Below are 23,772 nucleotides of genomic sequence, written 5' to 3' on the forward strand. Positions count from 1 at the left end.
TAGAGTCAATTTGAGGCTGGTGCTTGGAGTTGGAGGAGCCCCACAGACTGCATTCCTTCAAACTAGTCACATGAGTGATAAGGACTGATCCCTTTCCCTGCCTTGGCTATCCAAGGCCTTAAAGCCCGCTTTGGCTCAGCCTGAGCCAGAATGGGTCTGAGTTAAACTTCTTTCTTTCTCTCCCTTTTCCTTCTCTCTCTCTCCCTCTCTCCCTCTAATACTTTCTTCCTCCTGTTGTAATTAAAACACCATAAAAAATTTGGCAGCTGACTTGAGTGTTTCATTTAGGAATTACATATGTGAATTCTTTGGCGACCTTAAATTAATATATATCAGTCTTTTAAAATGATTTCAATATCACAAGGCTTAATAACACGGAGTTCAGTCCCTGCAGCAGTGGTAGCAGCCTGGCCAAGCTGGTGGCAGCAGGGGTTGGTAAGATAGCCTCAGGGGAAAACACAGTGCCACTGGAGGTGGGGCTCAGAGCTGCAGCTACAGAAGAAGCAGCAGCAGCTGAGGAAGATAGCCTCAGGGCAAAACATTCTAAAGCACATTACACCAAGATCTACCTGCCCTCACTCAGGCCTCTGATACAAAAGGGAAGACAGTCCCAAGGCAAAGCCCTACAAGATAGATGCTAAGAAAGCAATGATCAGCAATAAACAGGAATCCGAATCCTTCAGGGGGAATGAGTAAACAACAGCAAGAAAAGCTCTTGACCCTGAAAAATTTCTATGGAGAAAAAGAACAAGATACTGAAGCAGTAACAGAATAGAGTGAGAAGCAAGCAAACTCATGCAAACTCCCCTAAAATGATCACTGAGCTTAGAATATGATATATTATAAGACAAAAAAACTAGGATTACAACCTAGAATCATTTCCCAGTAATACTCAATATAATACTTCAAGGGAAAAAAATGGATGTTTAATGAAATTGTGAAATTTGAAGAATTCCTAATGAAAAGAACAGATCTTCTTAGCAAAATTGATTTCAAAGAGAAGACTCAAAAGAAGTTTAAGAAAGCAAATAGGAAAGAGAAAATGTAAGGACTAAAAAGGTTAAATTATTAAACTGTATATATTCTCATATGAGAACATCAAACTTATAACTCCCATAAATGTTATCACTAATAGGGAAATTAGTAGGAATATACTCAGAGGGTGTGGGTATGAATTATATGTATGAAGATGGGATTAACTCTCCCCTGCCTACTTTCAGATTTAATCACCAGAAGCTTATACACCCCCCACTTTACGCTTAAGGGGGGAGGGGTCCTGCAACCGATGTGCTAAAGTGTGACAACTCAGAAATGAATGATTGCCCCCTGGACAGTCCTAAGAAAACTTAGGAACTACAATCAGTTCACATAAAGTGGAAGGAAGACACAGGAAATGATGCAAAGAAGGGTCTTTAAAAGTGGTTGCAACTTCCTATGAGGGAGTTTTTGCAAGTTTTTCAGAGTTGGAGCTGGCATTCATTTGGATGATCTGAAGGCTGGTAAAGGATCTTCTCTTTGGACTACCACATGAGTGAGTGAAAAAGACTGATTCCTTTCCTAGCTCCTGAAGGGACCAACTTCTGGAGAGACCCCCCTGACTTGGAAGAGGCCTCATGGCTGCAACCTTTGCTTTATTCACCACCAGCCCCTCTGACCCATGATCCTCTGGTGGAGAGTTAACAAGCCTTGTCTGGTTCGAACCGGGCCAGAACAATTGTCTAGTGTGATACGATAGATACCTTCTCTACCATCTTTCTCAGTTCTCTACTTTCACTCTTTCCCTCTATTTTGTTTAATTTTATTTATTTATTTTTTTAAAAACCCTTACCTTCCGTCTTGGAGTCAATGCTATGTATTGGATCCAAGGCAGAAGAGTGGTAAGGGCTAGGCAATGGGGGTTAAGTGACTTACCTATATATTTTAAAACCCTTACCTTCCATCTTGGAATCAATACTGTGTACTGGTTCCAAGGAAGAAGACTGGTAAGTACTAGGCAATGAGGGTTAAGTGATTTACCTAGGGTCACACAGCTAGGAAGTGTATAAGGCCATATTTGAACCTAGAACCTCCCATCTCTAGGCCTGACTCTCAATCCACTGAGCCACCCAGCTGCCCCCTCCCTCTATTTTTTAACCCTTACATATGTAATGGGAAGATATCAGAAGAAAAAAAATTAGGGGAGGAGAAAGAAGACTGCAGTGGAAGAAGAATGAAGGGAGAAATAAGATGGGTTGAATTATCTCACAAAAGAGGCTCAAAAGAACTATTTCATAGGAGGGAAAATGACAAGGTGGCTGGTAACACTGGAATCTTACTCTCATCAAATTTGGCTCAAAGAGGAAATAATATACACACTCAGTTAGATATAGAACTCTATGCTACTCTAAGGAGAAGTAAAATGGGATGGGGAGAAGGGAAGACAGATTGGAGGAGATGGTGATCAGAAGTAAAACACTTGTGAAAAGGGGTGAAGTGAAAAGAAAGAGGCAAATAAACAGAAGGCAGGATGGAAGGAAATACTCAGTTAATTATCATAACTATAAATGTGAATGGGATGCACTCACCCATAAAACAAAATGGATGGCATAATAGATTAAAAATGAGAATCCTACAATATGCTGTTTACAAGAAAGACATTTGAAGCTCCACAGAGTAAAAGGTAAAGGGCTGGAACAGAATCTATTATGCTTCATCTGAAGTTTAAAAAAAAAACAGAGGTAGCAATCATGAACTCAGACAAATCTAAAGTAAAAATAGAATTAAAAGAGATAAAGATGGAAATTATGTCTTGCTAAAATATATCACAATGAACAAATTTCAATACTAAATATATATGCATCAAATGGCAGAACATTCAGAATTTTAAAGGAGAAGTTAAGAAGGAACTAGATAGTACAACTACATTAGTGGGGGACCTCAATTTTCCCCTCTCAGAATTCAATAAACCTAACCAAAAGGTAGTCAAGAAAGAAGTAAGGAAGTGAATAGAATTTTAGAAAAGTTGGACATGATAGACTTTTGGAAAAAGTTAAGTGGAAATATAAAAGAATACATCTTTTTTTTCCAGAAGTACATGGCACCTACAGAAAAAATTACCATATATTGGAACATAAAAACCTCACAAATCAAATGAAGAAAAGCAGAAATATTTAATGTATTCTTTTCAGATCATAATACAATAAAAATGGCATCCAATAAAGGTTCATGAAAAGAGATTAAAATTAATTGGAAACTAAACAATAATCTAATTCTAAAGAATAATATAATAATATTAGAAACTATTAATAATTTTATTACAGAGAAAGGCATCTTACCAAAATTTATGAAATACAGATAAATCTATGCTTAGGGGAAATTTTTTATCTCTAATTGCTTATATCAGCAAAATAGATAAAGAACAGATTAACAAATTGAGCATGCAACTCAAAAAACTACAAAAATAAAGAATTTAAAATCCCCAATAAAATACTAAATTGGAAATCCTGAAAATCAAAGGTGAGATTGATAAAATTTAAAGAAAAAAACTGAACAAATAAATAAAACTAGAAGCTAGCTTTATTAAAAAAACACCACAAACAATAAAATAAATAAACCACTGGTTAATCTGATTTTAAAAAAGGAAAGAAGAAAACTAACCAGAATCATTTAATAAAAGGGTTATTGTACCACCAATGAAAAGAAAATTGAAGTAATTATTAGATCTATTTTACCAGATTATAGGCCCACAAAACTGACAATCTAAATTAGATGGATAAATTAAATTGCCTGGATTAATAAAGAAGGAAACAGAATACCTAAACAATGGCATCTCAGAAAAAGATATTGAACAAACTATCAATGAACTCCCAAAGAAAAAATCCCCAGGGCCAGATGGATTTACAAATGAATTCTACTAAACATTTAATGAACAATTACTCTTAATACTATACAAACTATTTCAAAAAATTGCTGAAAAAGTCATGTTACCAAACTACTCCTTATAAAATACAAATATGGCACTGATAATTAAACCAGAAAGAGCAAAACTAGAGAAACTACAGACCAATCTCCCTAATGAATATTAATGTCAAAATTATAAATAAAATATTAGCAAGAAGATTACATTAATATATCATGAAGATCATACACTTTGACTAGGAGAGATTCAGAACAGTAATTCAAACTAGTTCAGTATTAGGAAAACTATCAGCATAACTGACTTAATCAATAACAAAACCAACAGAAATCATGTGATCATCTCAATAAATATGGGAAAATCTTTGGACAAAATACAACACCCAGAGTGTAAGAATTAATGGAACTTTCCTTAAAATGATAAATAGTATATATCTAAAACCATCAGCAAGCATATCTATAAAAGAAATAAACTAGATGCCTTCCCAATAAGATCAGAGGTAAAGCAAGGATGTTCGTTATCACTACTATTATTCAGTACTGTACTAGATTGAAATGTTAGTTATAGGAATAAGAAAAAGGAAATAAAGAATTTAGAATAGGCAATGAAGAATTAAAAGGACCTCTCTCTATAATGCAGAAGATATATTGATATAGAGTCCTAAAGATTCAACTAAAAAAAAGTTGAAATAATTAACAATTTTAACAAAGTTGAATGATATAAAATAAATCCACATAGATCATCAGCATTTCTTTAAATTGCCAAGAAATCCCAGCAACAAGAGAAAGAAAAAGAAATTCCATTTAAATTAACTATAGCAAATCTAAAATATGTGGCTGTTTGCCTGCAAAGACAAACCCAGCAATTACATGAACATAAAAAAAAAAAACACTTCATACACACACAAAAAAGTCACATTTAAACAACTGGAAAAATATTAATTTCTTATGAGTTGGTGGAGCAAGTATAATAATAAAATGACAATCCTACTTCAATTAATCTACTCATTCAGTACAGCAATCAAACTGCCCAAAAATTATTTTATAGAATTAGAAAAATAACAAAATTCATGTAGAAGAACAAAAGACCAAGAATATCAAGGGAATCAATGAAAAAAATGTGAAAGGTGGTCACACATGATCTCAAAATGTATTACACAAAGTTGTAATCATCAAAACAATCTGGTAATGGCTAACAAACAGAGCAATATAGATCAATAGAGATGATTAGGTAGTAATAGCAAATGATCATAGTTATTTACTATTTGAGAAACCCAAAGATCCAAGCTTTGGGGATAAGAAATAACTATCTGGAAAAAAAACTGCTGGGGGAAAAAAAAACAGAAAAAAATATAGCAGAGCCTGGGTTAGGCTAACATATCATACTAAGATAAGGTCAAAATGAATGCATGATTTAAACATAAAGGGTACTACCATTAGCAAATTAGAGGAGTATAGAATAGTCTACCTATAAAACCTATGGATAAGGGAAGAATTTTTGACCAAACAAAAAATAGAAAGTATTTTAAGATATAAAATGGATAACTGATTATATTAAAAAGGTTTTGCACAAAAAACCCAGACAACCAAGCAGAAAAGAGGAAAGTTGAGAAAAAAAATTTTTAAGCAAGTATCTCTAATAAAGGCCTTATTTCTCAAATATATAGAGAACTGAATCAAATAGATAACAATACAAATTATTTCTCAATTGATACATGGTCAAAGGATATGAATAGGCAGTTTTCAGATAAGGAAATCAAGACTATATTAAAAAATTCTCTAAATCACTTTTGATGAGAGAAATGCAAATTAAAACAACCCTGAGATACCATCTCATACCTAACAGATTGCCTAATATGACAAAAGGAAAATAATAAATGAAGAAGGGAATGTAGCAAAATTGAGATACTATGCCCTGTTGGTAGATTTGTGAGCTGATCAAACCATTCTGGAGAGATTTGGAACTATGCCTAAAGGGCTTAAAATTGTGCATATCCTTTGATCCAACAGTAATACTACTAGATCTCTATCTCAAAGAGATTTTTAAAAAGCAGAAAGGACCTGTTTGTTCAAAAATATTTCTAGCAGCTCTTTTTGTCGTGGCAAAGAACTAGAAACCAAAGGGATGTCAATCAGTTGGGAAATGGTTGAACACATTGTGATACATGATTGTAATGAAATACTACTACACTATGAGAAATTTTATTTAATTAGTTAATTTAGAGTATTTTTCCATGGTTACAAGATTCATGTTCTTTTCCTCCCCTTCTCTAAGCCCCCTCCCATAGCTGATGCACAGTTCCACTAGGTTTTACATGTGTCATTGATCAAGACCTATTTCCATATTATTGATATTTGCACTAGAGTGATCTTTAAATGATCTACATTATTTTTATTAGAGTCTACATTCCTAATCATATCCCCATCAATCCATGTTATCAGGCAGTTGTTTTTCTTCTGTGTTTCTACTCTCACAGTTTTTCCTTTGAATATGGATAGTGTTCTTGTAGATCCCTCCAAGTTGTTCAGGATAACTGCACTGCTACTAATGGAGAAGTCCATTACATTCAATTGTAAGTACTGATCTTTTTGCCTAAAGCTCAGGGCAGAACTCCACTACAGAATAATCAAGGGTGTGCCTGATTGGAACAGGTACACAGTGAGAGCAAAAACTTGAGCCTAAGCCTGGGGCTAGAATCTGATCAGCCCCTGACCTGGTCAAGATCAGAGTGAGATGAAAAACTTACACTTAAGCCTGAGGCAAGTCTTTAAACTATCAGCATTTCAAGGGTCAATTGAATTAGCAGGGGAGGGGGCTCCCAGAGCTCTCAGCCCTCAGACCATCACATCAGCCCCCACCCTCCAACCTATATATAATAGATAGGAAAAATGAGCAACCAATAAAAAAGTACCTAACTAAAGAATTTTTATGGAAACAAAAAGCAAGGTACATACACAACAGAAGGGGACAATAAAAGCAAAGGAAACACATGCAAAGTCCAAAAAGAAAAATACGGATTGTACACAGATTCTGGAAGAACTAAAAAAAGACTTCAAAAACCAATTAAGAGAGGCAGAGGGAAAAGTGGGAAAGAGAAATGAAAGTGATGCAAGAAGAAATGGGCCAATTGAAAAAAGAGAACCAATCTAAATCCCTTTTGATTAGAGAATTTTAAATTAAAACAACTCTGAGGTACCACTTTACACCTAGTAGACTGGCCAATATGGCAGCAAAGTAAAGTGATAAATGTTTGAAGGGGATGTGGCAAAATTAAGACACTAATAGACTGCTGATAGAATTGTGAATTCTGGAGAGCAATTTGGAATTATGTCCAAAGGGCTTTCAAAGAATGCCTGCCCTTTGATCCAGCCATACCACAGCTGGGTTTTTACCCTAAACAGATAATAAGGAAAAAGACTTCTACAAAAATATTTATAGCCTTGCTCTTTCTGGTGGCAAAAAATGAGGGGGGTATCTCTCAATTAGGGAATGGCTGAACAAAATTGTGGTATCTGATGGTAATGAAATAATATTGTGCTGAAAGGAATAATGAGCTGGAGGAATTCCATATGAATTGGAAAGACCTCCAGGAATTGATGCAGAGCAAAAGGAGCAGAACCAGGAGAACATTGTATACAGAGACTGATACATTATGGCACAATCAAATGTAAAAGACTTTTTTACTAGCCGCAATGAAACAACCCAGGACAATCCAGAGGAATTTGAGAAAGAACACTATCCACATCCAGAGAAAGAACTGTGGGAACAGAAATGCAGAAGAAAAACATATGATGAATCACATGTTTCAATGGGGATATGATTAAGGATTATGATGTTAAAAGATCATTCTACTGCAAATATGAATAACATGGAAATAGGTTTTGAACAATGATACATGTATAACCCAGTGGAACTGCTTGTCAGAAGTGAGAGTGAAGAGGGAAGAGAAGGGGGAAATATGAATCATGTAGCCATGAGAAAATTTTCTAAATTAAAAAAAAAAACAATAAAGTAGAATCAAAGAAATGAAAAAAAAACCAGAGGAAAATATGAAATATCTTATTGAAAAAAACAACTGACCTAAAAATAGATGTAGGAGAGACAATTTGAGAATTATTGGACCACCTGAAAGTCATGATCAAGAAAAAACCTTGAACATCATATGATCAAAGATAACTGCACAGAGATCCTCGAACAAGAAAATAAAATTGAAATTGAAAGAATTCACAGATCACCTCCAGAAAGAAATCCTTAAATCACAACTTCCAGGAATATAATAATTTCAAGAGTCATCAAGCCAAGGAAAAAATACTTCAGACAGCCAGAAAGACACATGAATACCATGTAGCTACAATCAGGACCACACAAGACCTAGTGGCTTCTACATTAAAGTATCAAAAGGCATCTATCCAAACTAGATAGGTCAAACCAAAAAATAAATAAGAAAGAAGTAAGGGAAGTGAATGAAATGCTAGAAAAATTAGAGTTAATAGATATCTAGAGAAAACTGAGCAGGGATAAAAAGGAATATACCTTCTTCTCAGTAGTACATAGTACATATACAAAGACTGACCATGTACTAGGGCATAGAAAAATTGCAAACAAATGCAGAAAAGCAAAAATAATATATGCAACTTTTTAAGATCATAATGCAATAAAAATTATAATTAGCAAGGTTCCATGGAAAGGCAAATTTAAAATTAGTTGGAAACTAAATAATCAAATTCTTCAAAACTGGTGGGTCAAAAACAAAGTCATAGAAACAATCACGGACTTCATTTATGAGAATGAGAATGAGGAGACAACATATACAAACTTATGGGATATATAGCCATATAGGATTTATACCAGGAATGCAAGGATGGTTCAATATTAGGAAAACCATCCACATAATTGACCATATTAACAAACAAACCAACAAAAATCACATGATTATCTCAATAGACGCAGAAAAAGCCTTTGACAAAATACAACACCCATTCCTATTAAAAACACTAGAAAGCATAGGAATAGAAGGGTCGTTCCTAAAAATAATAAACAGTATATATCTAAAACCATCAGCTAATATCACCTACAATGGGGATAAACTAGATGCATTCCCAATAAAACCAGGAGTGAAACAAGGATGCCCATTATCACCTCTATTATTTAACATTGTACTAGAAACAGTAGCAATAGCAATTAGAGAAGAAAAAGAAATTGAAGGCATCAAAATAGGCAAGGAGGAGACCAAGCTATCACTCTTTGCAGATGATATGATGGTCTACTTAAAGAATCCTAGAGAATCAACCAAAAAGCTAGTTGAAATAATTAACAGCTTTAGCAAAGTTACAAAATATAAAATAAACCCACATCAGCATTTCTATATATTTCCAACACATCTCATCAGCAAGAAGTAGAAAGAGAAACTCCATTTAAAATCACTCTAGACAATATAAAATATTTAGGAATCTATTTTGCCAAGACAAACACAGGAATTATATGAACACAACTTCAAAACACTTTTCACACAATTAAAACTAGAGCTAAATAATTGGAAAAACATTAATTGCTCCTGGGTAGAATGAGCTAATATAATAAAAATGACAATCCTACACACAAATTAATCTACTTATTCAGTGCCATAACTATGAAACTACCAAAAAAACTTTTTTATAGAATTAGAAAAAATTATAGCAAAGTTTATCTGGAAGAAAAAAAGATCAGCGATATCTAGGGAAATAATGAAAAAAATATGAAGGATGGCAGTACCAGATCTATAAAGCAGTGGACAACAAAACAATATGATACTGGCTAAGAGATAGAAGGGTGGATCAGTGGAATAGACTAGGGGTAAATGACCTCAGCAAGCTAGTGTTTGATAAGCCTGAAGATCCCAGCTTTGGGGATAAGAACTCACTATTTGACAAAAATTGCTGGGAAAATTGGAAAATAGTATGGAGAAAAATCGGGTTTAGAGCAACATCTTACACCCTATACCAAAATAAATACAAAATGGTTAAATAGCTTAAATATAAAAAATGAAATAAGAAATAAATTAGGTGAACATAGAAAAAAATACCTGTCAGATCTGTGGAAAAGGAAGGAATTTAAGAACAAGCAAGAGATAAAGAACATTGCAAAATGTAAAATGAATTATTTTGATTATATCAAATTAAAAATGGTTTTATACAAACAAAACCAATGCAACCAAAGTTAGAAGGAAAGCAACGAACTGGGAGAACATTTTTATAACAAAACTCTGACAAAGGTTTAATTTCCCAAATATATAAGGAACTAAGTCAAATTTACAAAAAATCAAGCCATTCCCCAACTGACAAAAGGACATTAAAAGGCATTTTTCACATGAAGAAATCAAAACTATCAATTAAGCACATGAAAATCCCTCCTGATTAGAGAAATGCAAATCAAAACAACTCTAATCTTCCACCTAGCAGACTGGTCAATATGGCAGCAAAGGAAAGTGATAAATGTTGGAGAAAATGTGGCAAAATTGGGACACTAATACACTGCTGGTGGAGTTGTGAATTGGTCCAACAATTCTGGAGGGCAATCTGGTATTATGCCCAAAGGGCTTCAAAGAATGCCTGCCCTTTGATCCAGCCATACCACTGTTGGGCTTGTACCCCAAAGAGATAATAGGGGAAAATACAGGTACAAAAATATTTATAGCCACGTTCTTTGTGGTGGCAAAAAACTGGAAAATAAGGGAGTGTCCCTCAATTGGGGAATGGCTGAACAAATTGTGGTATCTGATGGTGATGGAATACTATTGTGCTGAAAGGAATAGTGAACTGAAGGAATTCCAAGTGATTAGGATTTTGATGTTAAAAGATCACTCTACTGCCAATATGAATAACATGGAAATAAGTTTGGAACAATGATACATGTATAACCTAGTGGAATTGTTTGTCAGCTCTGGGAGTGGGGAGGGGAAGAGTAGGGGGGGATCATAAATCATGTAACCATGGAAAAATATTCTAAATAAATTAAAAAAAATTTTTTTAAAGAAAAGCCTGGAAAAACCTATATGAACTCATATGAAATAAGTGAGCAGAGCCAAGAGAACACTGTCATAGTAATAACAATATTACATAATGACCATTTATGAATGTTATAACTATTCCTAGTGAGGGAGATCTAAATTGAAAATTGCCTTTAGAAATTCAGCCAGGAAAAATGCCAAGGCCCCGCTACAGACAGATAAACTTGAAACCTGGCCAAGGCCTTGCTACAGACAGATAAACTTCAAACCTAGCCAAGGCCCTGCTACAGACAGTTAAGCTTCGGCCCTTGCGCTGGGACCTGTCCAAGGTTCCTGATAAACTTCAGCACCAAGACCCCAGGTGCAAAAAGCAACTTTCCAACAAGGACACGCAACAGGGGAATTATTCATGCTGAAAAGTATTTAAGACTGAATCTTCAGGAGGGAAATCGGAACTCTGATGGCAGAGGTTCCCACTGATGCACATATCAGTTCAATAAAGGGCCTTTTCTGTGTCTGATTGCATTGCCCGAGGTCTCCCTTGGTGGTGGGTAAATTCCCGGACCTTAACACTAGCAATATAGTGATGCAAGAAAATCTTTAAGGACTCATGATGAAAAATGCTATCTGCTTCTAAAGAAAGAACTAATGTAATCTGAATGCAGACCAAGACATACTGGATTTCAGTTTATTTCTTCATTTTTCTTTTGTTTAAGTTATCTTTCAAAAAAGGACTGTCAACATGGAAATCTAGAGATCCCCAGTTTATTTAGTTGGAGTATAGAAACCTCAGGTTTTGACCTTGTCACAGGAGAGTTTCCCCCTGAGGGAAGGTCCCTCTTCACCAGACAGTGAACTTCCTGGTAGTTTGGGTGGGAACAGCTAATCCCATCCAATATTGAACATCCCTTTTGTCCCAATGGTTTCTTCCCCCTAGGCTATGGTCCATGACCAAGGTGACCCAGCCCTAGGCTAAGTCTTTCCCTTTTGTGTCCATTGTAGGGCATCAGCCCCTCACTATTATTCCTGTCTGGAACTCTTCATTTTCCTTTCTTACCATTGTAAAGTCAATCAACTGTCCCTCTAATCCTAAAGCCCCCAGGTCATCTAGAGTGGTATATAGGTTCCCCAAGTTCTTTTGTTCCTTGGAGTCCATCCTGAGTCTGTGGCACTCCCAGGGGATGGTGACCAGGGCGTCTTGACTCCGGTGCAGTCTTGGAAATCAGCTCTGTTGTCGTAGTAGTAGCGCTAACCCCTTTTCCCTTGATTAAAGAGTGATTTTGACTATTTAATAGTTCTGTGTTTTTTCAAGTTGACAGGACCAATATAGTTTTGTACTATTTCACATGTAAAATGTATATTGGGTTACTTGCCATCTCAGGGAGGGGGAGGAAAGAGAGGGAAAAAGGGAAGGTGAGAAAAAAAAGGTTAAAAATTTTTTCATGCATTGAGGGAAAAATATAAAAATTAAAAATTAAAATTAAAATGATATTATTTTCAGCACAAACAAAACCAATTCAGCTAAAATTAGTAGGAAAATGAGAAAAGAAAAACTTGGAAGCAAGTTTTCTCTGATAAAAACATCTCCTTAGATATATAAAGAAATGATTCAAATTTAAGAATAAGAGCCATTCCCCCATTTAATAAATGGCCATGAGATATGAGGGAGTGGAATAGAAATTAAAGCAGCTCAAAAATTCCCACTTACAAAATGAATGGGACTCAGAAAGCAGGCTTGAAAAAGAAGCACTTTTATTCCTTTCATATTCCTTCAGAATTCTTCAGATTCAAAGTTGTAACTGAATAGTCTATCCATGTAAATTTCTAAGATAACTTATACAAAAGAAGAATTACATACTCCAACAAGAGTTACATTCCCCTAATAATCTCAGGAGAAAACAACAACAACAACTAACTGTAAATAGCCCTTGAAATCAAAGCCTCTGTATTTTCTCAGGCTTGTTCTAACAGTCACCTTCTTCCAGACTTGTCCTGGAACAATATTCTTTTGTGATTTAAAACATTGTGCCTACCTGAATTTAATTGAAACAAGTCAAATGCTTCATCTGGGAAAGATGCAAATTTTATTTCACATAAACAGATAAATAAATGAATGAATGAATGAATAAACAAACAAATAGATGATTCATAAATAAATATTTACATAAAATAAGTGCCTCTGCTCTGAGAATATTGGGGTTGAGAGTTAAGCCAAATATTTTACTTTGAGAATCACACACTTAACTCCATCTCATGAGCAAGGAGGTTTTAAAGGAAAAAAACTTAAGCTTTCATATGAAAAAATACTCTAAGTCACTAACAAAGAAATGCAAATTAAAATTCTAAGGTTCCACTACACACCAACAAGATTGGAAAGGCTGACAAAAAATGACAAATGCTAGAGGAGATATGGAAGTGATAGAACTGTGAATGTACTGGTACAGCCATTCTGGAAGGCAATGTAGAATTATGCTCCAAAAGTTACTAAAGTATGCATATTCTTTGACCCAGAAATACCACTATTAGGTCCTTATCTCAAAGAAATCAAAGAGGAAAAGGACCTTTTTTTAGATAGACTGTAATAAGAAAAGGAAGATTGCAAAAGGACTTTGCAATGTGAACTTCCAATTGATTGACAGGGACATGTTATGGAGAGTCACATGGGAGCCTAAGGCAAGATCTGGGTGAAGATTCCAAGGTCCCAACTAAAAAAAATTACTCTCTCCTGAAGAAGGTTTTAGAGAGAAAGAAGAATTTCCATCTGTCTACCAGGTTTCTGGCCCTTTGGGAGATACCAGCTTGAATGAGAGAGAACCTGCTTGGACTGGCTGCTGGCAGCTGGACAGAAGACCAAAGAACCACTTCTCTACTGGACCTGCTTTGGACATTTTCTTCTGAAGATCTTGGCTCATATACTGGACTCTATTTGTGAGATTGTGTTAGGGGAAACTTAATTTATTCAGCTTAGATAAATTAGCTATTAAGATAGTTTTATAGGAATTAGGTTTGGGGATTAAGATCAATAATCTTCCCTTACCCTTTTACCCTCCTTCCTCTCAACTTTCCCAACAATAAACTTAAAATATTTGTGTTTCCTTCTTGTTCTTTCCCCTAATAATAAGACAAATAACCAAAATATATTTACAGCAGCTCTTTTTATACTAGCAACGAATTGGAAAATCGGTGGAGGTGTCCATCAATTAGCAAATAGCTGAACAAGTTATGGTATATAAATGTGACAAAATTCAATTCTGCTACAAGAAGTAATGAAAGAGGGCTGGTTTCAGATAAACGGGAAGACTGATACAAACTGAGTGAACAGAATGAACAGAAACAGAAGAAAATTTATATAATAACAGCAGTGTTGCCAAGACAAAAAACTATTAAAGATTTAGTACTCTGAACAACACAATGACCAACCACAATTTCAGAAGACTCAAAATGAAACATGCTACCCATCTCCTAATGGAGGTGATAGACTCAGAGTACGTATTAAGACTTTTTTTGGGGGGACATGACCAATATAGGAATTTATTTTGCTTGACTCCACATGTTTGTAAAAGAGGTTTTATTTTTTTTTTCCTTTTTCAATTGGGGGAGGGAGAGATAAATTTTATTTTAAAAAGAAAAGATTAAGTGGCACCCCGATTGCCTAAAAGAAAAAAAATTTTAAATTATATTTGAAAAAAAGATCTGATATTTACCTTCAGGGAACTTAAAGTCTAGTAAAAAGAGACTAAAATTTTGGTTAGAAATATAAAATAGAAATAAAGTGAATGTACATAGAAGAAGCACAAAGTACTTTGAGAGTTCAAAGACAAGAGAAATTGCTTCTGGCTTTCCCACTCAAAATTTCCATGATAATCTGAACTACCAAAAATATGAGTATACCTATCAACTCTTACCCACCACACTATCACAGCCTGCTTATAAACATAAGCAAAAGAATTATAATCAACCTGATTTCTCCAAAATATCGTTATCCTGGATACAACTGAAGTGCTTTTATTAAAAAAAAAATTGTCTAGTCATGTACTGGATAAATAAGCAACTGTGGCCTACTCTAGATCTTATGTGTCATTGTCATATAATCATGATTATAAACACAGCAATTATTTCAGATAACATTTGTTAAGTATCTTAAATGTAGCCTACTTGTATGTTTCAGCATCCTTTTCTCTTTTAATATTTGCCAGAGCCTTCTTTGCAACGAGGAATTTTCTAATTTTTTCATCTTCCTCCTCTTCTTCTTGTTGCTCTATTGCCCTGATTACATTTCTATTTTCCATGGTTTCCTTTGAAAAAATGAAAATGAACTATTTCAGCATTTTATAACAAAAATTCAAAAAAATGTTGTTTCGATTACCATATATAAAAGAAAACCATATCACCAAAAGGATCATGAAATCTAGAGCTAAAGGGGGCCTTAGAAGTCAACTAATCCAATACCCTTATTTTACTGGTGAAAAAAATGAAACCAAAATATTGTGAACAAGATTACAAGGAAGACTGAGGAACAATACATGAAACAATGAATTTCCACCGCTTATCTGGAACATGCCTCAAAATCCGTGTCCTCCTAATTATGGATCAGAACCATCATTGATTTGACAGTTATTTATTAAGCAACTGTGTCAACATAGCATGGTGCACTAGGAGAAACAAAAAATGACTTAGTCCTTGCTGTCACTGAACTTATCATCTAAATGAGGAAATAAGACCAATAAATTATAAAGTTAATTAGCAGGAAAAGAGTTCAATAGTGAAGTCAGTGAAGCAACATCACAAGGCAGTACAAAATGTTATTGGAAAGTAATTTAGACAGTAAGGACCAAGGAGTTAGAAAAACAGATCACTTGAGCTGGAATAATTAAGAGGAAGTTTTCACAATTGATGTGTTTTTTCATTAAGCCTTGAAGGAGAGAATGGCTTTCTACTGGAGACTAAAAAGAGGACATTTTGGATGAGGGGAGTATGTATGAAGAAAAAAGAAAAAAAAGAACCCCCCAAATCCCATTTCTTGTATAATCCAAAACCTCATATTAAATGGGGAAGAAAAGGGAAAGATTTAGCGCTAGTTACCTCAAAAATGAAACTGGTTAGGGGACAGCTGGGTCCAGCTCATTGGATTGAGAGCCAGGCCTAGAGATGGGAGGTCCTAGGTTCAAATCTGGCCTCAGACACTTCCCAGCTGTGTGACCGTAGGCAAGTCACTTAAACCCCATTGCCTAGCCCTTACCACTCTTCTGCCTTGGAACCAATACACAGTATTGATTCCAAGAGGGAAGGTAAGGGTTTAAAAAAAAAAATGAACCTGGTTAACTTAAAAAGCACAATCTCCAAATATCCAATATTACCAAGCATTGTTATTTCTTTCTTTCCTCAGAGTATCTCTTGCATATGTTCCTTCTCTCCACTTATTTAGCTACCATGTAAGGCCCTCATCCTGGGCCTGGACTATTGCAAAAGCCTGCTGGTTAGTCTCTCTACCTCAAGTGTTTCCCTACTCAGTTGAAAAAACAGAAACAAAAAACTATACTAGATATATCCAAGGTTCAAGCTTAGAAATGCATAAAGTCTTCCTTTATGTCCTTTTTAGTTTTCCATCAATCTCAACATTCACTAGTTATCCTCTTCCCACCAGTTCTGGCTTATAAAACATAAGCTAGTCAGTTAGTTGTGGTTTTTTTTTTGTTTTTTTTTTTAACCCTTACTTTCTGTCTAAGAACAACAAAAAGCACTAGGCAACTGGAGTCAAGTGGCTTGCCCAGGGTCACTCAGCTAGGAAGTATCTGAGATCACATTTGAACCCAAGTCCTATTGACTCCAGGCCTAGACCTCTATCCATTGTGCTACCTAGCTGCCCCTAATTAGCTTTATTTTTACAGTTCTAAATATTCAAGGTATTTTTCTCCTTACAAGATGCATCCTTTGGCATTCAAGCATCTTTTCTTCTTTCTTTTCCTTTCTCTTTGCTAGTTCTACTTCATACAACTTTGCCTGTCTTTCTATTTCTTTGGCATCTTTTTCTTCTTCTCTTTTCCTTTGTTCTTCCACCTCATCTCGCTCCTTCATTCTAAAGTATAAAAATAAATATAAAGAGGAAGAAAACTGGTTAAGCATTTATGAAGATTACAGCCTACTCTGAATAAAAATTTAAGAGAATATGTTATTTCTTGCTGGAAAACAGTAAACTTGAAACAACTTCCCAATTTAAAGCACTAGCTGAAAATACTTTACTAGATAAAATAGGAGGAAAAAAGCCCAAGCTGAAAAGTTTCTTTCTCTTATTACCTTTTTTAAAAAACAAACAAAAAACCTTATTTTTTTCTCTTAGGATCCATAGTTTGTATTGGTTACAAGGCAGAAGAGCACTTAGGGCTAGACAATGGGGATTAAATAACTTGCTCAGATTCACACAGCTACAAAGTATCTGAGATCACATTTGAATTCAGGACCTTCAACCCTGGTTCTCTATCCACTGAATCACCTTAGCTCCTTCTTCTATTACTTTTAATCCCAAACCAAAAGGAGTCAGTTGAGCTCCTATTCCTTCCAATTGCTTAGGCAAATACCTGAGTGGTGTAATGGTTATATTGTAGCATTTATAATGGTCAAGTCATTTAAACACCCTTGTAATTTCATTTTTCTATTCAGATAAAGCTCTCCAACTCATCCTCTCTTCCTTTTCACTGCTAAACTCTTAGAAATAATGCTGATCCACCTTTCCTTCAAATTTTTTCTCAGTTCCTCGAATGTGGTTTTGAATCCTGCTGCTCTAATGAAATGGCTTTTCTAAAGTCATTCATGACCCCCCCCCCCCGAAAAAATCTCTAAATCCGGTATGATTCTTCTTATCTTTCTGTAGCATTTGACACTGTGGGCTACCCCATTCTCCCTGAACTTTTGCAACTATATTCGTTTGTTTTTCTTACTTCTCTGACCACTCCTGTCTCTCTTGCAGACCATTCATCCTTTTCCTGCTCTTTAAATGTAGGTTTATGCTGAGGTTTTACACTGGGCCAGCAAGCCCACCAGCTTATTTTAGGCATCTCATGCCCTCCCATCTGTATGGAGATGGCTCCCAAATTTATATGTCCAACCCCAACTTCTTCCTATAGTTCCAAGCCCACATTTTCCAAAGCCTGCTAGATATATCAACCTAGACATCTCATCAATAGCTCAAATTCAATATTTCTAAAACTGAACTTCTAACATTAATCATCTTCCCTCCTAAATCTGCTCTTTACCCTAAGTTCCCTAAGTTGTTGTTGGGGTTGGGGAGGTTTGTATTTTTTCTACAAGCACCACCATCCTTCAGACTTCTAACCATAAAAGCATCTTTAATTCTTTCCTTGCCTACCAGTTTCTAAGACTTATCTTAATAACTCTGCAAAGGCTCTTATATTTATCCCTTCCTCTTTCTTTCCACTGCCACCACTCTAGATCACGTCCTTTTCATTTAGTCTATTATAATACCTCCTAATTGGTCTTCCAGCCTCTCGTTTATCCCATCTCCAATCTCTCTTCCATGCTGTTCCCAAAGTTAGCTTCTTAATAATACACTGCTGCATCCTGACATTTTTCTACTCAAAAACCTTTGGTAGTTTAATGCTTCCTTAAAAAAGTATAAACAAGTTACACTGGCATCTATCTAGGCTTATTTCATACTCCTCTTTCTTCTGCTTTACATGCTAGCCAAACTGGGCCATTCTCTATCTCCTGTCTCTTCTTCCATCTCTGGGCTCAAGATATCCCCCATACTGAATGGACTGTCACTCCACAGCAATCTTTTAATATCCCTTTCTTCAAGGTACACCTCAGGCACCACTACCTCCATCAACGTTATCAATTCCTGACTCACCCTTCCTCTACCCCTGCAAGTAAAAGTTCTCTTTGTCCCTCCCTCCCTCTCTCTCTTTCTGAAATTTTCATAGCATTCCCTCCCTATAAACTTACCTCACTCCTTTCTACTGAGTCAACACCTGTCTTTTCCTTCTTTAGATTGTAAGCTCCTTGAGAGCAAGGCCTATAGGACATCTATCATTGTATCTTCAGTGTCTCACACAAAAAGGAACTGTCTGTTAAACTGAATCAAATGAATGGGTAATGAATTCTTTACATGCTGGGAGCTTCCTTTTATTAAAAAAAAATACAATCTTTCTTCAGATGGTACAGCAATTGAGAGGACCATTATAAGATAAAGCTAACCTGTACTAATGATTTAATTATCTTCAAGGAAAAACCTGACCTTTTTGGCCAGGGACAGTGACCAATATTAGATGATTATATGTCTAAAATTCCTCAGAAAGAAAATACACAAGTAGTCAAATACAGACATTATAAAAGGAGATGTATTCACTTTAAAACATAATAAAAACATACATTTTAAAATCACTATTTTCATCCTCTTTTGAACATACCTTAAATCCAAATATTTAAATTACTTCATTTAATTACTAAATTAATAATATAGTTGAAGATATCCTAATAAAACTATAGTAGAATTGCTTATAACATTTTAAAATAATGTAAATATTTTATGATTTTAATATTATATATCTTTATTGCCAATAAAGCACCGACCATGGTGCCTGATACATAATAGGGACTTAATAAATGCTTAATGAACTGACGTAAATGGGCAAATCCTCTCTGTAAATCTATCTTTAGTTTTACATCTATATAGTACATATCCCTATCAGAAGAGTACTAGGTACTTTATAATACCATTATTTAATATAGTTTTTAAAACCAAAGTTATACTAGAACCAAATACATTTCAGAATAGTCACCAAAATATGAAGCCACCTATTTGCATTAGGTTTTATCTAATGCAATTTATAACAAAAGACTGAAAAATATCAGAAGAGAAAAAGTGCACTAAAAACAGCGTAATCTCACATACTGTTTAAGATGATCATTTGCAAGTGCCACTCTGTCACTGTGACGTTTCTCCGCTTTGTCATTTTCCTCTTGATAAGCTTTTTCAATATTTTGCTTCAATTGTTCCTCCCACTTTGTATCTGTTTTCATCTTCCTCTTCTGGAACTGAACCTGAGCATCTCGCTCTTTCAGAACTTTAGTAAGAAGAAGTGCCCTCTATACAAAAAAATGTGCAACATGTCATGTAAATAATGCCCAGCTATGTACAAGTATTATATTAAATAGATATGAAAAGCAAGGAATCATAGATAGTACATGGAAAGTTTTCACTCTATCTGTCTGGTAATAGTGAGAGAGTTTTGCACTTTCAATGGCCTTTTTTCTTTCTTGTGCTCTATATAATGCTTCTTCCATGTCAATTTTTTGTTTTTCTTTTTCTTCATTTTGTTCACGCAACTCTTTAGCTTCAAGCTTCTGTTTTCTCATCCCCTGTGAGAAACAAAATCAATTTTCATTTTCCAACAAAATTTTAGAAAAAAGAAAACATTAAAAATAATTATCACAAACTTTGGAATTTCATTATAGGTTTCTATTGTATTTTTATGTAAGTTAGTAAAACACTTAAAGTTACATGAAGTAATTCCTTTAATAATTAAAATATTTTTATTAAAAAATGTTAAAGGCTTGAGAATATGGTAGCAATTTAATTAGTGGAGAAATAAATTTAATTTGATATTAGACTGGGCAAACTTTAGCAAGGCTAATTTATCAATTTGAGGTCTTAACCCCAAAATTATATCGTCTTTTAATAAATCTTTAAGCCCTTCTCAACAAGTCTCTTAACTGTTACAGAAAACCAAGTAATTTTTACTCCTGTCATTGAATGTACCTGGTATGGCTTATTGCCATCTTTTGGGACATGTTTATGGGGCCTGTTAGAAGATTCATCTACAAACTGAAAACACTGCATCCCAGCTCTGGTTCTAATTCTTATCTACCTTCTACCCCTTCTCCAGTGACATCAGGGCAATAGATATACCAGCCCCTGTGGACCCAACACGTCCCCTTCAGTCCTTCTGGTCTCTCATTAGCCTCAAAAAGCTTAACTACTAACTGGAACCCACAGATTTCTCTCCTTCTTGGAATTCTCTTTCCTCTCCACCCCTCCTTGGCCACTGGGAACAACAAGCCACATCATCTTATACTTTAAATGTAATTTAAAAACTACTGAACAAAAAAATGGCATCTTTCTAAAAATTGAAAGAAAGCTCTCAAAAGGAAAATATACCACTCAATAAGTATATCTGGTCAAATATAAGCTATATTGAAACAAAACTAAAAACATTTTCCTGTTTTTATATAACACCATGTAGTTCTGGTCTCCAGAAAAACATAATGAAGCTGGTCAAATTCAAATAAAACTAGTCAACAACTCTGAATATTAATATTTCAATGAGACTATTGGGCTGATAATTTACTTGTCTGGAGAAAAATTAGTAATTAGTAGTGCATTATTCACAATTATGGTTAGTATTAGGATTAATAGTAGTAGTGATAATTTCTGATCAATTATCCCTGTAACTTTCCTATACAGCTTAGTTCATCTATGCCCTTCAGGGAAGAGAGAAAAGAAGCCTATCTCTACATAACAAACAGTAGAGACATCCTCCCCCTGAAGAAAACAGCCCTTTCCCCTCATCCAATCCCATTCTTATTGCCTTAGTACTTATTTAAAAGCAATTTTTCCTTTGCTTTGCTATTAATTCTCAACTGACTTGCAATCAGCATTTCAAGGGTTAAGAAAAATGAAGTCCCATGGAAAATTACAGTACAAAGAGTCCAATGAGGAGTCCATGGAACCTAAAAGATACAGTATGAGAATCTCCCATGGGAATTAGTCTCCCCATTTAGAAAGACTGTGGCTCTGGCCTTGCACATTCCTGAATTATGATTAAAACAGAGAAATTGTTAATTTGAGAAATGCTTCCATGGTTCAAAGAGAGCTGGGAACCAAAAAGGGAGTAAGGAGTATCTCAGATAAGAAACCAATGACTCAAACACAGGTGGCTGTAAACTCAAGGCACCACTGTATAGATTTCCTATAAAATAAGGATTCTTTTTGTAAGCCAGTGGACATGGTTGAGGTAAAACCCAGAAATGTTCCATGCTCTCTGCTTTTTTCTCTAATGAAGGCCACTTCCTGTCACCATCTTATCTAAGACTCCTGTCTACTCATTAGAGTGATTTCTGGGGGTATTAGCCACCAAAAAAAACATGCCACACACTTCTGATTATTAATCTTAATGCTTTTGTCTATATAAACATGTACTTACATTGTGTGTGTGTGTATATGTGTGTATGGAGCCTCAGTGTTCTACTCAGGACCTACCCTACACAAGAACTAATACATCAATAATTAAATATACCTTAGATAAGGCTCAAGTTAAACACTGATTGGTCTTTTTAACACTTTAGCTCAATACAGGAAAGGCAGTCCTCCTTGTCCTTCACCTCTGCTACATCTGACACTGGACCCACTCTCCTCTCTGAAATACAATAAAGATTTCCAGGCTATTCCCACTAGCTAGCTAACTGTTCCTTGTGCCTCTCTCATCAGCTCTCATTTAGCGTATTTAATGTTGTCATTCCTCAAGTTTCTTAAGTTTTAGTTCTTATCTCATATCTGCATGTTTATTCTATCCCTTGCGATCTCATTAATTTCCAACACTTCAATTATCACCTCCACTTTATCTTTAGTTCAGACATGACTTCCACAAGGTGGACCTTTTTCTTACCAAGGTCAACTTTTTTATATGTGCCTTTTTTGCCACCTCCTCCCATTTTCTCTAGCAGATTGCTGCCTTCATTATACCCTACCCCATAAACTTTAACCTCTGCCTCTACTGGTTTCTTCCTTACTGCCTTCAAAAATGTCCAAGCTTTCCTAATTCTTAAAAATCTTCAGTAAGTTCTACCATCATGCTATTATTGTCCCATCTCTCCTCCCTTTCACAGACAGACTCCTAGATAAAACTACATTAATTACGTCCTTCACTGACTCAACCCTTTGTAGTCTGGCTTCAGATCTCATCACTAAACTAAAACTGCTCTTTCCACATATTAATGATCTATTAATTGGCACACCTGATAGTTTTTTCTCACTCCTTATCCTACTTGACCTCTCTGTTATATCTGACACAGAGCTACCCTCACCTCTGTGATAGTTCCTCCTCTGGGTTTTCATGATCCTGCTCTCTTGGGTCTCTTCTACTTGGCTGACTATTTCTTTTCCTTTGCCGATTCATCATCCATATCATGTTCCTAACTGTAGATGGTCTTAAAGGCTCTGTCCTGGACCCATTTTCTTGTCTCTCTACATTATCACTCCCTTGGTGACATCCTCATTTCCTAGGAGCTTAATTATCTTTGTGTAGATGACTCCCAGATCTATATGGTCAGTCCCACTCAGAAACCTGAATTACTCCCTATTATCTGTCAAATAAAAACCTGACACCTTAGCCTAACATTTAAATTCCATCAAGATTTCCTCTACAACTTATTCCACACTAATCTTCACAGCAGTCAAATCATACTATGTCTTATTATTTTGCTTAAAAAGAATGATTATGTCCATCAACTCCTGTCATTCATCAAGTCCCTATTCAAATGCCATCTCCTTGACACATCTTCTGACAACCAGGGAGAAATGATCTGGTAAATCTATCCCTCCTGTAAACTACTACAGCACTTTGATCTCTGATATTAAATGTTCACATCATAACATACAGGTAATTGAAAATATGTGTTGCATCCACTATGAACTATAAGATGCCCAAGGATGAAGGTTGTATCTTCCTTTTTTGTATTCTTCAGAGCAACTGACATGAATTGGCTTGTATGTAACTCAATTCAACTTTGTACTCAACTTTTGTAAAGGAATTAAATTTCAATAAATTTTAATAGTTTCTCTTATAAACAACAGTAATTCTTCAATGACTAGGTATTC

At 35.2% G+C, this 23,772-nt stretch overlaps 1 protein-coding gene across 2 annotated transcripts in view; it reads right to left on the reverse strand.

The window, feature by feature from the left end:
* The window catches only part of CFAP210 (cilia and flagella associated protein 210), a 75,442-nt gene that overhangs the window by 36,666 nt on the left and 15,004 nt on the right, over window positions 1–23,772 (reverse strand). For both annotated transcript variants that reach the window (XM_007494338.2, XM_007494341.2), the window contains 4 exons: window positions 20,082–20,255; window positions 19,789–19,982; window positions 16,800–16,956; window positions 15,036–15,175 (listed from right to left, as the gene is read on the reverse strand). In XM_007494338.2, the coding sequence (XP_007494400.1) occupies window positions 15,036–15,175; window positions 16,800–16,956; window positions 19,789–19,982; window positions 20,082–20,255 (665 nt within the window). The remainder of the gene's footprint in view (window positions 1–15,035; window positions 15,176–16,799; window positions 16,957–19,788; window positions 19,983–20,081; window positions 20,256–23,772) is intronic.

Source organism: Monodelphis domestica, chromosome 4 (genome assembly GCF_027887165.1).
Source record: "Monodelphis domestica isolate mMonDom1 chromosome 4, mMonDom1.pri, whole genome shotgun sequence".
Classification (NCBI taxonomy): Eukaryota; Metazoa; Chordata; class Mammalia; order Didelphimorphia; family Didelphidae; genus Monodelphis; species Monodelphis domestica.